Raw genomic sequence first — 14,091 nt, 5'->3', positions numbered from 1 at the left:
CCTCAATGTTTAAGGTTTGATTTAATTACATTTAGTATACCTAATTACCAATTTAATACCATAATGTGTTTTAACTGTACAATTAATGTACCGTATATCACTCCTTAATTAACGATATCGTATATTTCTCCAAATCTCCCACCCCCCCCCCCCATTTCTCTCTCTCAAACCCACACTCATACCCACATATCTCCCCACACCCACGCTTCAAACCCATTATTCCCTCTGCTAAACTCAGAGAAACATATGTAACACCCTTTCATTAACGTCCAATTTCAAGCTTTTTTATTCTAAAATCAGTCAAAATTGAAGTCAAATCTTCAAAGTTCATACACACATTTACCTTCAGCTTCAAATTTTCTCAATGAAGAAGAACAAACCCTTAAAGAGACAAGAGAGCAGCAATTCCACAATTGACAACCATTAAAAAGCTTTGAAGCTTTGAATTCAAATTTGGGTTTTCAAAATTCATTATTTGTTTTGATTGGGTGTTGTTGTAAATAATTGGGAATATGTTTTGGAGTTTATATCTCAATTTTGAAGGGTTTTGGTGAAGATTTAGACTTGGTTTTGGCTGAATTTCAGATTAAACTCGAAGAAGAAGAAGAAGAAGAAGAAGAAGAAGAAGAAGAAGAAGAAGAAGAAGAAGAAGAAGAAGAAGAAGAAGAAGAAGAAGAAGAAGAAGAAGAAGACATGATATACATTATATTGCAGCAATTATAGATAAATTATAGACTGTTTTTTGCAGAAGATTTGTAGAAGTTTTAGTCGTTTTTTATTTGTGTAAACAGAAAACAAAGCATCTACCATCAGAATACAAATAATCTACAATTTATCTACAAAATATCTACAAACTGGATACATTGAATTTTAATATCCCAATTCTCATTCAATTGTAAGTTAATTGGTATTTTCGACATAATTGCATTTTTTGCAGAAGATTTGTAAAAGTTTTGGTTATTTTTGATTTGTGAAAACAGAAAACAAAGCATCTACAATCAGAATACAAATAATCTACAATTTATCTACAAAATATCTACAAGCTGGGTACATTGAATTTTAATATCCCAATTCCCATTCGATTGTAGCTTAATTGGTATTTTCGACATAATATCGTTTTTTGCAAAAGATTTTGTAGAAGTTTTAGTCGTTTTGGATTTGTAAAAATAGAAAACAATGCATCTAAAATCATAATACAAATAATCTACAATTCATCTACAAAATATCTACAAACTGGGTATATTGAATTTTAATATCCCGATTTCTATTCGATTGTAGTTTAATTGGGATTTTCGACATAATTGTGTTTTTTCAGAAGATTTGTAGAAGTTTTAGCCGTTTTTATTTGTGAAAACAGAAAATAAAGCATCTACAATCAGAATACAAATAATCTACAATTTATCTACAAAATATCTACAAACTGGGTACATATTTGGAATCGACATGCTTCCCCTGAAATGTATGTTTCACATTTTTTATACATATTTTTGTCCAAAACAGTACTAAATCATCCACTTTAATACAATTTTTATACAATGTTGTTCAACTTTCATACAATATGTAAATGAATAAAAGATAAATAAATAAACAACAGCCTACAATTTTTCTACAATTTCTGCAATATGTCTTCTTCTTCTTCGAGTTTCAATTTGAAATTCAGTCAAAACCAAGTCTAATCTTCACCAAAACTCCTCAAAATTGAGATATGAACTCCAAACTATATTCCCGATTATTTTCAACAACACTCAATCCAAACAAATAATGATTTTTGAAAACCCAAATTTGAATTCAAAACTTTCAAGCTTTTTAATGGCTGCCAATGGTGGAATTGCTGCTCTCTTTTCATTTGCTTTGTATTACTGAAATTTGCGATTGAGAAATAGAGAGAGATGTAGAGAGAATTTCTGGAAACAGAGTGTATTGCAAAAACAGAGTATGAAAAATCTTGTTCTGCGTTGTGGAAGATCAGAGTGAAGCCGACGATAATTATGGAATGTGCGTGATTTGCGTTGAGGAAGATCTGGAAAATATTTAATTCCCCTTTTTTAGCGCGCAAAATAAGGAATCATAAAGCTACATTGATTCATTATTTAATGCATTGTATATATTAGGTAGAAATACTATTAGCATGAAGGGTAATAAGCAAACTATGAACATATTTGGTAATATAGTTTCATATATGGTATATATACGAAAAAACCTCTAAAATATTTGTATAGCTAGGTCACTTATAAGGTAACTATAATTAATTTTTTCATAAATATTAATTACTAACCTAATAAAATAATAACTAACATATTATCATAAATCAAACTATATTAAAAATACAAAAAAAAATTGTCATAACTAGTGCATATAACTTAAATCCTTAGAGAAGTCGTCTTGACTTTATATTTTAGGAAAACTTCATGGCACTGTCTTGAAGTTCGAAAGGAGGCAGTTCAAGCTCCATGAATTTTTCCAAGGGTTTGAATTGCATATTTCGAACTCCTCGCATATAGAAGTTTTGAACACCGACACACTATGCTGGAATTTTTCTGCGTTTTAGCTATAAGTATTTTTGTCCAAACTTTATTTTCGCATCTAAAAAAAATTAAAAGTTGAATAGTTTTGAAAAGGTGGTTAAATATTACGTAATTAGCAATTTGAAAAGTGGCTATTTACCTAATGCTTCCTGTCTAATCGCATGTATTTCATAGTGCTAATTCCTCTTTGTCTATTCAACTAGGTATTGTCTTTGAAATTTTTGCTCCTTGAACCACTGTTAATAATGTAAAATGTTTTTCATACTTTTCTAAATCATTTCGAGGTGACAGTTTTAAGAATTGTCACAACATAACATACCTCCAAATCATTGAATAAATAAACCAAAACAAGCTTCATTAAGAAAACACAGAGTTGCCATTGTGATAATCCATAGATGATTCAACGAATAGGATAAATTTCAATTAATGGAAGGTTAAATTTGCTCAGTAAACATATAAGATAAGAAAGAAAAATGATGGGAAGAAATTGTGGCTGCAGCACCAAATTACTAACACCAGCTTCTAATTCATTTCCAGGAACCCGACAAAATACAGTAATTTGTGTGGGAAAATATATCAAACAAACCAACAACAATAGAAACATAAGGACTACGCCAGTTTTAACCAAAGGCTTCTTCTTAGTCCTCATAAAGAACTCACCACAACAAAAAATTTAAAAAATAATCAAGCTCGGCCTCAATCCCAAACTAGTAGGGGTCAGCAAAGGGACGAAACACGAGAACTCTCCAAAGGTTATCCATCCTAGTACTATACTCGCCCAAGCACATTTAAAGTATAGAATCTGGTGCGTAAGTGCCGGTATGATTGCATCCTTCGAACAGATTACATTTACACTGGGCATCAATCTACAACAGCCTCAAACTCACATAAGCTGTTTTATCTTAGCACCTTATCTCATATGAACCAGCTTTAGTTATGTAACGAACCCATTCAACTGTGTTGTAGCCACTCTTCTCCCACACCTGCACAGAGCTAACCACATGAAGCTGAATTTCATACCAAAGAAAAGCACTATTGAATTGTAATTTTGCCAAACATACCTTGAGAAACCGAACACGCAATCCAGATGCTGTAAACATGGGAACCTGCATCGAACAAGGAACTGGTAAAGAATACTAGCGCCAAATAAACCACAATAAAACATGTTATCATGCCAAAATTACAAACTGCAGAGGAACACAATTGTCATGTGGTAGGGCAAATATGTACCTGAAATTCCATCTGAATTGGCGGCCGAGTCAAGGACTTCTTCTCTGTAATTGTCGAAATTAACTCAACCTCAGCACTCAATGTTGACTCAGTTTGCCCCGGAAATTTTCTTATTCTGCACCACATTGCCCATATATTGAAAATTCTACTCTCGGAAAAACTAGATTTAATGCAGAAGAATGCAGCAAAAACAGATAAGTGACTACTGACAAAAATAGAACATGATCATTGTATAATTAAGTTGTATTAACAACAAACTCCTCGATCCAGAGAAAAATGAAAGTAAACACACTTGTATGCTTTACTACAACAACAACAACAACAACCCAGTATAATCCCACTTAGTGGGGTCTGGGGAGGGTAGTGTGTACGCAGACCTTACCCCTACCCTAGGGTAGAGAGACTGTTTCCAAATAGACCCCCGGCATCCTTCCCTCCAAGAACTTCCCACCTTGCTCTTGGGGAGACTCGAACTCACAACCTCTCGGTTGGAAGTGGTTGCTTACCACTTGTATGCTTTACTACGAACTAGAAACCTGAAGTAGTATATATATGAAATATAAACATAACATAGAAGAAAGAATCCGGAAGGAAAAAGAGACGCAGGAATTTTCAAAATTGAGCCATCTATTACTATATACATCCAGGACCTAGTGAAATGATCCTCCTTTCGCCAGATTATCTGATGTTACACACAACTGATCTTAGGTTAATTCAATTCCTCCAATTAGTCCCAATAGGACGAGAAGTGTGAAAATTGGCTTCTCCTACTCTCCCTCAAGAGCACATGAAGTTGTCGGAGGCAAGCAACTCATGCAAAGAAAATACCATATTGTTCTTAATAGAGATGAGTATCGTACATGAGTGTAAGGTTTTCTACATTCAACATAATTTACTAAGATGAAACTGTATGCACTATGCAATTCTAGTTGCTACAAAGAAAGCATCCATAGGAATACATGTGTAAATACCTGTGATAGCATGTGCACACAGACACTATGCATGTGTAAATACCGGTACATGTGATAGGCACACCCTAAGCTAATGGTTCGGCAACAAATAATTCAATTGCTCCAGGTTGAACAAAATGGAGCAGTGTGAACCGTGCATTATTATCTAGAGATGAAGAATTAGGAAAACAAGCTCCTTAATTGTGTAGTCATTTTCAAAAACAATAAAACAGTGAAAAACAAAGAGATTAGATGTGGAAACTCACAGATTAATATGGTCGAGAAATATCTTCCCGTCCACATAATTGTTATTTCTGTTTTTTAGTTAATTTTCTTGCATTATACATACACAAACATGCACTAGCTTTCTCATTTTCTCCTTTCTTTGCTAAGGCCCGCACTTTAATTGTGCTTTGTCCTATAAGTCCTAGCAAAATTTGGCGCTTCTCTGTGCTTTTAGTTTTGAGTTTTGACAACACCAAGTAGCAGATAGTAATAAAAACAGATTTTTTTTATCGGTTAGTAATTAGAAACAGATCTGTAAAGTTTAATTAAGTGAATATGAATGTTGCTAGGATGATCCAAGAAATTCTGCTGGTGGGAGAATTTGAAGTGATGAAAGAGCTGTGAATTTCTATGCATAGTTCGGTTGAAGGACTGCACAAGTCAAAATGATTTCATTAATAACCCAACACGGTGATGCCACAAATATAGACAATATGAGCATGTAGGCTATTTTCACCTAACCCTACGCGATTATGTATATAAAGTGTATCCTCTTTACACCAAAGGCATAAGAGAACAAACTCTTCATGTTTCTTAGTTTTATTTTTTCCAGTCCATTGAAATATCCTTCAATTCCTTTCCTTCCATTCCTTTTTTCCAAGTCACAATTCCTTTCATTGGAAATTGACAAAAATGACATGCTGGCCAAATCTGAAGCTCCATCTCGGGGATTTTCCAGAAGCAACTAAACAACTATGTTGATCACCGAGCAGACAAGTATATTGAGATTGACTCCTGATTCCATAAACACCAGATCAAATAATAAACAATTATGGCTAGACACAATAGCATCTGTGAGAACATCTATAGCAACTTAAGAAAGTATAAGGTTCAGGCCTCCAGGACTTTGGCCTAGTGGTATGAGCACACCTTGTGATGTGTGGTTTAGGCGAACGACACAGGTTCGATCCGTGCTGCAGACCTAGTATTCAAGTGGAGAAGGTAGAAGGGCGGGCCCATTATCCACCGAGTTTCAAACCGTGCGACACTGGCCCTCAGAAGTTTCTTGGTTACAACACAAAAGTAAGCAATTCAGGCCACTCAGCCATGCAAAAGGCAAGCCAATCAAGTCAGATGTGCTAGAAGATGAAGGGTTTACCAGAATCTACAGAAAACCTGTACACAAAATATTATCCCAGTTTCTATACAAGGAAGACAAATCCAAATTGGCTCATTTAGATATTTTCACAATAAATTGATTCATTTGTAATGGAGTACATCCTTAAAACGATTTTTAATTGACTAACAGAGTTGTCCTTCCTTTTTAGTGTCTGATACACTTTACTTTAGAAACCCCTTCGATCCCCCATTTCTTGAGGAGGTAAGGAATGCCGAAACCTCCATATAAATTTTATTTGCTAGTGATAAAGAGGAGGATTCCATTAATAAAAAAAACCAAAGAAATCAAGCTTTTTAATTGAAGATACAAACAGATTAATTGCGTTTCAATAGTATATGTCAAATTTGCTAAGGCATCTGGTCTAAATGTGAGTCAAACGAAAAAGAATGCTTCATGATAAAAGTTTGACCACATCTTCAAGAAATAAATCAAATGGAGGTAAAAATTTATGCCAACCATGATTAAGCCATCGAATACTCACTTCCACACCAAACAGTCAATGGCTGGATTATACTTTGCTCTCCCTGATGTCACCTGGAAGCTTGTTTTTGCAGTTTGCTTTGGCACAGGAATTTTAATGACAACTCCCAGAGCAAACATTTTTGCACCAAACACACTCTTAACCTGAAAAACAACACAAGTTTGGCAACAGTAAATCAAATAAGACAGATGCTTCAAATTGAAATACATTCCATGTCAAACCTTAACATTCACTTCCATACGTGTACGACCTAATTCCTTGATAGTTGGTAATACCCGGAAAGGAAGATTTACTCCTTCAGTAATACGGTACCTGAATATAAACAAATTTCAGGTGTTATTATATAAGATTATGGCCATGATTATGAGTATAATCTGTAACTACTTCAAAATCAAGGTGCCTACATATTTTGAGCTTAAAGGCCCAGACCCAATCTTTATAGACTGGTCATCACTTTCCAAGTGATCAAAAATATGTAGATGATATATCTAGCCCCCCGAGTTGAAACTTGCTCATCACTTCAAAAGATTACAGTATTTCAATTTCAATTGCTCAAAGATATAAAGGATTTTTTTTCATGTACTTCTCTCAAATTGAATATTCTGTTAGAACTTTCAAGCTGTTTATATAATACTTTTAATTTTCCCACAACTTATTTAGAGTTTGGAACGCAAATGATTACTTACGAGTGGCAACATGAACAGACTGGCAGCAATAGGAGGAGAAAGAATACTTTTGATTTGTTGGGATACTGGAATGTAGATAATAGAACCCATCAAGTTCTTCATTGCATAAAATTAGAAGTAAATATTCCATTTAAGGGAGAAAAAGACATTAATTTGAAACACCCAATAATAGAAACCATTCAGTTTTAAACAAAATAGCAGTTGGAGTTTCAATTACCTTGGTAATAGCAAAAGAAGATACTAAATGCACTTTAAAATCTCTGAGTTTATACTTCGCAGTGAAAGATCAAATCATAATTCAAACTTAATTCTTCGCAGTTGTGAAAGGTATATAATATTGACTTTTGTAGGATGCTTAAAATATTCTACAAGGTCTAAAAAGGAAATTTGTTATAAAATAATAAAAGGGGAAGGAGTGATATAGAGAGAGAATTGTAGAGATTCTGATTATCAAGAATATTGATGCATTGGGGTGAGGAAGCCTCCTATTTATAGGAGAAGAAAGCCTTGTTCTAGAAAACAGTGCCAACTTTTACGGAAAGAATTCAAGCTACCATATAATATCTTTCCTTCTTGGAAACTTTTCTTTCCTGCGGGCTGGTGGATTAGTCATGATGCTCACAAACTGGCTGGGACACCACCGTTATTAAGAAAAACAATATTAATAATAATAACAATAACGGACTCCTTACCACGACATACTGAAAACAATTTCTGGGACAGACATACTTGATAGTTGTGCTGCCTTAATTATTGTACTATTAATCTAATTTGACATTGAGCAACTTTTCAAGGACGTTCAGAATTTTACTACTAGAACAAATGAAGAACAGTAGTTAAGCCTTCTGGTTTGAGAAGAGAACAAAAAATAGAGCCCAAAACAACGATGAACAGAAGGAAGTACAAACTTACTTCATCAATTCAAATTCACCATCAGGCGGCACAAAGCTGACAGTCTTTTCTGAGTTGAATCTTGTCAAATTTACACACTGGTGGAAAGTAACGTCATCAAGCTCAATCGTTTTGCCGCTGCACGGGGCGGGGCAGAGAAATATACCATGTTAAAAACAGAAATAACTATCTAAACATGCAGCTGCTGAAACTAATATGGAGTCCATACAGCTAGATAATCACAAAGTCTGAAGACAGTTAGCATTATGAAACTGCAGAAAATGGAGAAACAACTGAAAGAAGCAGAATGGCACGAAGTGAACTGTTATCTTCACTCTTTAAGGTTATAAGGTTAACTGATATCAGGTAACCGTTGAAAATTTACAAACACATACTCAAAGGCACCTGCAAAAATAGATGCTCTATACTTGTAATGTCCTATAATCCAGAACATCTGAATTGTGTTCCAATGGAAATCCCACTTTCCTGTAATGCTATAGAACTGACAAATTCTCAGGCAATTCCTATTACTACGTCTATATACTATAGCTTTCAAATCTTAGGAATCGTGAAACAGTTAAATGTAAAAAGAAGCACATTTTACAAGTAGTAGAAGCCTCTTTCTTCCATTCAAAAGCATTTTACGACTCTTTTCTAAAATATTCAAGAGGATACCATAACATTCGGTGTAGGTTAGGTAATGTATATCTCACCTATAAAGATACATTACCAATCTCATAATACACGATTATTACTCAGAAGCAAAATGCTGAACCTCTAAACCTACTGTCAGTGGACGATGCACGGACCTACCAGTTTCAGAAGGTTGCTAGTAATTCTCTAAAACTACTAATCCCTCGTTCCATTTTTTAGCATAAATGTTCTTCCACAACGAAGTGCAATGATAGGGAAAGATAATGTTCAATTTTTTCCTGTTTGAGGAGATCAAGTTTAGACTTTGAAGAACTAAAAGAATCAAAAGAAATGGAAAGAGTATAGTAACCTAGAGTTCACAAACATTCAAGTGACATTTCCTGAAACAACTAGCTCAACAAGGTATGTCAAACTGACATAATCACAAAGGATGAAACACACGATTATGCAGACACTACCTCTTAGCAGGACGGGACTTGAGCTGTGACTCTTTCTCAAGACCAATTTTATCATTTAATCCCAACTTCAGATCAGGCATTCCAGAAAGGAAGCATTTCATGAGAATTTTCCCAGTTACATCACAACGGAGGACGCTACCTGCAATTGTAATACATTAATCGAGAACCAAAAATGGGAAGGAAAAAAGCATCCACCAAAACTACAAAACTTTATACCTTTTGAAGACATAAGGAGATTAACACTTTCCACAATATCCAGAAACACCTGTTGAATATATAAAGTTTCATCAGAAACCCAGGTATACTTGGGAAGATAAACGATCTAAGAGATTAAGAAAGATAGCAAGTAAACCACCTCATTCTTCTTATAATGAAGACCCTCCCTGCGCCAACCAACCGCACCAGTAACTTGTAATGTTGCATTTGGAACTGGCTTATCTACATGCTGCAGGATTGTGTGCAATTGTGAAGGGAGAAAGTGAAAGATATTATACTCAAAATTCCTCGTTTATCTCATTGCCGCGATATATCTCAAGAATGAATTTTATAAATGTAAATCAAGCAGAAAGATCAATCTCAATCTACTTTTCAAACCACTTTGGTCATAATATGGAAGCAAGCACGTAAAATAACTAACCTTGGATGAGAAGGATGACCGAACACCTTCCTGAGTAATATAGAGTTTCAAGATTTCAGGTGAAAGATTTTGAGGGTAACCGAAGTCCATAATTTCTGTGTTTTTATACAAATAAAGAAAAAAATCAATTACTATTATACACATAAAAGGTTACTTCATAAAAAAAGGCTTTTGCTTGTCAAACCCAGATAAAAAATGTCAGAAACTAAATAATCTATGAAAAGCTTACCGTCCAATAGCTCATAAATCAAAACAAAATTATTACGAATGGCATCTTCATCAAAGGCACCACCAAAATATGATTTGAATAATGTAACAGCCTGCGAGAGAATTGGAGATTGCAGTTCTATTAATCTTGTGGTAAAACCGAATCATTTACAGAACAACAAACAGAAAAACACATTTAGGCAATAAAGTCATGGTTATGCCATTATGTTTCTAACCTCCATTTCTTATGGGGTACCAGAAATGCCCCTTTATAAGACAGATTGTATTAGTACATTTAAGGGAAGGTCCACAAATTCTATATAACTAAAGCATTGGAAACTATATCGGTACCGGAATGCTTCTTATCCATAAGACAAATACATTTTTTGATAAGGTAAAAAAAATTTAATAATGGGTTACAAGCAGTATACCAAGAAGTAGAGAATCTACAACATAATATGATTTTCTATGAATAACACCAAATCCTCTATACGAACTGGAACTCTAAAAGCTCTTATATATCTCTCCTTCCACAAGACCCAAATGAGTGCCAATGGCACAAGTTCCACGCTCTCAGAATTCTCCTTCTAAAAGTCCATCTAGCAAGTGCATCCTTTACTGTGCTCATTGCATCCTGAAGCATCTCAACATCTCACAGCACGGGCGAGTATCCACTTGACAATGTAGGAGGAGGAGATCAACATCTTCACCAGAACATATGCGCATAAAACACTAACAAACATATGCAATCCTCCTTTTACAAAAAAAATCAGCACTCAGGATTGCTCCTCACACTGCCAATTAAAAAAGCACACCTTTCTTGGTGTCCTGGGAATCCCAAACTGATAATTGCAGAAAACTCGATTCTTCCCTCACTAAGAGCTTATGATAATACGACTTCAGTGAAGACAATTCATCGCTTCCTGCTCTTCATCTCCATTGAATAATGTGTGATGTACTTAGCTTGTAAAGCATTTCAACTATACCTTGGAATTCATCAGCCTCCCAGCGTTGAAGGCTCCTCCTAACCTTTATAACCCATGAATTCCTCCCCCCTCCCTCTCCCCCTCCCCCACCCTCCACCTTGTAACCTTTGGATATGTCGTACTATCGACTCCTTCTGGCTTGAGAAGTTGCAAATGTTCAGGAATGTGAGTTTCAAATCTCTTCTCTACACCACCTGTGACTCCAAAAGCTGATTTTACTGCCATACCCAACCTTGAAATTTATGTTGCTGATGTAATCTTCCATCCCTACATAATATTCCTCCAAAGTCCACACTCAAAAGAAGTTTTTAGTCCTCCATCCCCATTCCGCCACTCCATACTTTTCCACTATCACCTCCCTCCATAGAGAATCTCCATAACTAATACCCTTAGAGACTTTTTGAAAACTAAGCGATGTTTCACCCTAGACCCCCAGTCCCCAAATTCCTTAGGAGACATAACATCCTCCCACCTTACTAAGCGGAACTTCCTCTCCCCATTTGTTGAATCCCACAGAAAGTTCCTATGAAACCTTCGTAGTTTACCTATGATATTGGCTAGTGCATTAAGCAAAGACATGAAGTACGTAAGAATGCTCGACATAGTGCTCTTAATTTGGTACTTCTTTCTCCCCTTTGGACAGGTACCTCTTTTGTCGGCCTGCTAGCCTTTCCTCAACTATCTCAATCACTGAGTTCCATACTGTTTAGTCTTTGTTGGGCGTACCCAGAGGTAAATTGAGATAAGCAGTTGGAAGAGCTCCAACCCCGCAATTGAGCAGTCGTGCTAGATCTTCAATATTGCCACATCACCTACCAAAATGATCTCACACTTCCTAACGTTACCTGGAACCACATAAGAATCTACCTCAGATAACTCGGCCGGTTTATGTCTGTATCACAGAACTAAAGTGATGTCTACTTCTCGTTATGGAACCTCACTGTGTGTTGCCCCTCAAGAAACCATCTCCCACTTCTCTATCCATCATTCTACCCAAGGCTTCCATTACCTGAATGAAAAGCATGAGAGGTAACGGATCCCCTCAAGCTACCCAAAAACCACACAGGCTGCCATTCACTAAGATTAAAAATCTGACCATGTGGATATGCAGAACTTGATCCCATAAGACAGATATATAAAACAGCTCATTTGAAAAGGTTTCTTTTTAATAGCAGCCAAAGGCTATTATTTGTCACTTTAGTGAACCTAAAAGAAAAGATAGCACAACTCAACTAGGAATGGAATTAGTAGCCGAAAAAAAATTAAAAAAAGGAGGGGTGGGGGGTGGAGGAATAGAAAACTACTCCAACCATATTACGCAACAAAATACTTCCCGTCTGCATCTTAACAACAAAAACCGGATGTTCAGAGAGCAATAATGTACCTTCTCCACTTACCCCCCCCCCCCCAAAAAAAAACCACCACCACCACCCCCAAACAAAAAGGGGAAAAAGAACATGAAAGCTTTCGTAGCAAACAAATAAACAGCAGTGCTTGAGACCGGAATTATCAGGTGCACAGGTGAGATTCTGATACCAAGAGGAGTGTTACCTCAACAACAAACTTGAATGCACATGCAACATTTGCATTGCTGCTAACAACAATCACAATATAGACATTGCTAATTCTCATGTACAAAAAAGAGCAGCCTCCAATCTGCCGGACAGGACATGTACCAAGTTCTTTTGACTGCATTATATGCATCCGGAAAGCATCTACCATATTCCCTCTGATAAAATTAAGAAAGGTTCATAGTTAAATGAGAAACATAACAGAGTAATGTAGTAAGCTACGCGGACATCAGTAAATGGAGTTTATACCAAAAAACAGATAGTATTATATTACTTATGCAGACCTATACACTAAAATTCATACATGGTCAGAGTAATAAAAAATTTGCTTTAGCAATGCACAATTTTAACCAGCAAACAGTATTTTTAGTTAGGCAAAATTTTATGCATAAATAATTTTTCGTATACAGCAATACAAACAATGCAAAAGGTTCCAGCTTTGAGCTTATAGCACCACACATTACAAAAACGAGCAGCAAAACTCTAATTTATTCATCAAAGTTCAAAACTGAACAATTAATTATCTTAAACTAATTCCATAAATCAAAATAAACAAAAAGTGAGTCGAAAAATAAATAAATAATTGGGAATAAAATGAGAACATACCCAACATCATCGCGGTAGAGGCGATTTATAAGTACATCTCCACGAAGATTCAAAAAATATATTGCTGAAGCCGCCACTGGCATGGCTGCTAATCAGAAATGATCCAATTCTACAATAATAGCCACCAAATCAGATCAAAATTTGAGATTTCTAGGGTTTTTCAGGTGATTTGGGGGGGGAAAGTTGTTCGATTTGGGGAAAGAAACTGTTTTGATTAAAAAATATGAAATGAAATGAAAATTTGTTGTTGAGATCTTAATTATGCTTTTTGATTATTATAACGCATGTGTTCAGTTCCTCCGATGAGCTGGTTTTACATTTTAGAAATGTTTATAAGGAAAATCTAAAAGTGCTTATCCTCCATGTTTTTATAAAACTTTTCATTTTATAACGTCCAAAAATATTTAATACAAATTTATTTATCCACCACTTCTAAATTTTTAATATCACATTAACTTTTCAATTACCTACTCCCTCCTTCACTTTTAACTTTGTACTCTCTTTAAAAATATATATATGAAGAATATCGTAATAGTAATAGCATTCCAAAAAATCTTGGAAATGATTTAGGGATTTAATAATTAATAATAAGGGTAAAACATGAAGAAAAAAATTATCTTTGAAGGAATTTTTTTTTATTAAATCTCTGAAAGCTCTCTACAAATAAGCTATCAATACCCCTATTTATAATAGTACGAAAATCTACTTAACTAGAAATAGGAAAGCTTATTCATATATGTAACGACCTGACCGGTCGTTTTGAGCATTTTCATCCCGTTCAGCTATTTGAAGTCTTGAGTAGCA

The 14,091-nt window shown here is 35.2% G+C and overlaps 1 protein-coding gene across 1 annotated transcript; it reads right to left on the bottom strand.

Annotated features, from left to right (window-relative positions):
* Positions 1–3,031: 3,031 nt before the first annotated feature.
* LOC104238414 (AP-2 complex subunit mu-like) lies at positions 3,032–13,593 on the bottom strand. Its single transcript, XM_009792762.2, has 13 exons — positions 13,288–13,593; positions 12,662–12,839; positions 10,147–10,237; positions 9,918–10,012; positions 9,636–9,725; positions 9,497–9,545; positions 9,281–9,419; positions 8,190–8,306; positions 6,813–6,903; positions 6,592–6,734; positions 3,756–3,870; positions 3,587–3,631; positions 3,032–3,508 (listed from the first exon to the last, which is right to left on the bottom strand). The coding sequence occupies exons 1-13, from the start codon at positions 13,368–13,370 to the stop codon at positions 3,428–3,430; spliced, it is 1,317 nt and encodes a 438-aa protein (XP_009791064.1). The 5' UTR covers positions 13,371–13,593; the 3' UTR covers positions 3,032–3,427.
* Between the last annotated feature and the right edge of the window lie 498 nt (positions 13,594–14,091).

This window comes from Nicotiana sylvestris, chromosome 12 (assembly GCF_000393655.2).
Source record: "Nicotiana sylvestris chromosome 12, ASM39365v2, whole genome shotgun sequence".
In the NCBI taxonomy this organism is placed as follows: Eukaryota; Viridiplantae; Streptophyta; class Magnoliopsida; order Solanales; family Solanaceae; genus Nicotiana; species Nicotiana sylvestris.
Note: the sequence above shows the minus strand (reverse complement) of the source record. Positions and strands in the feature narration are given on the sequence as shown.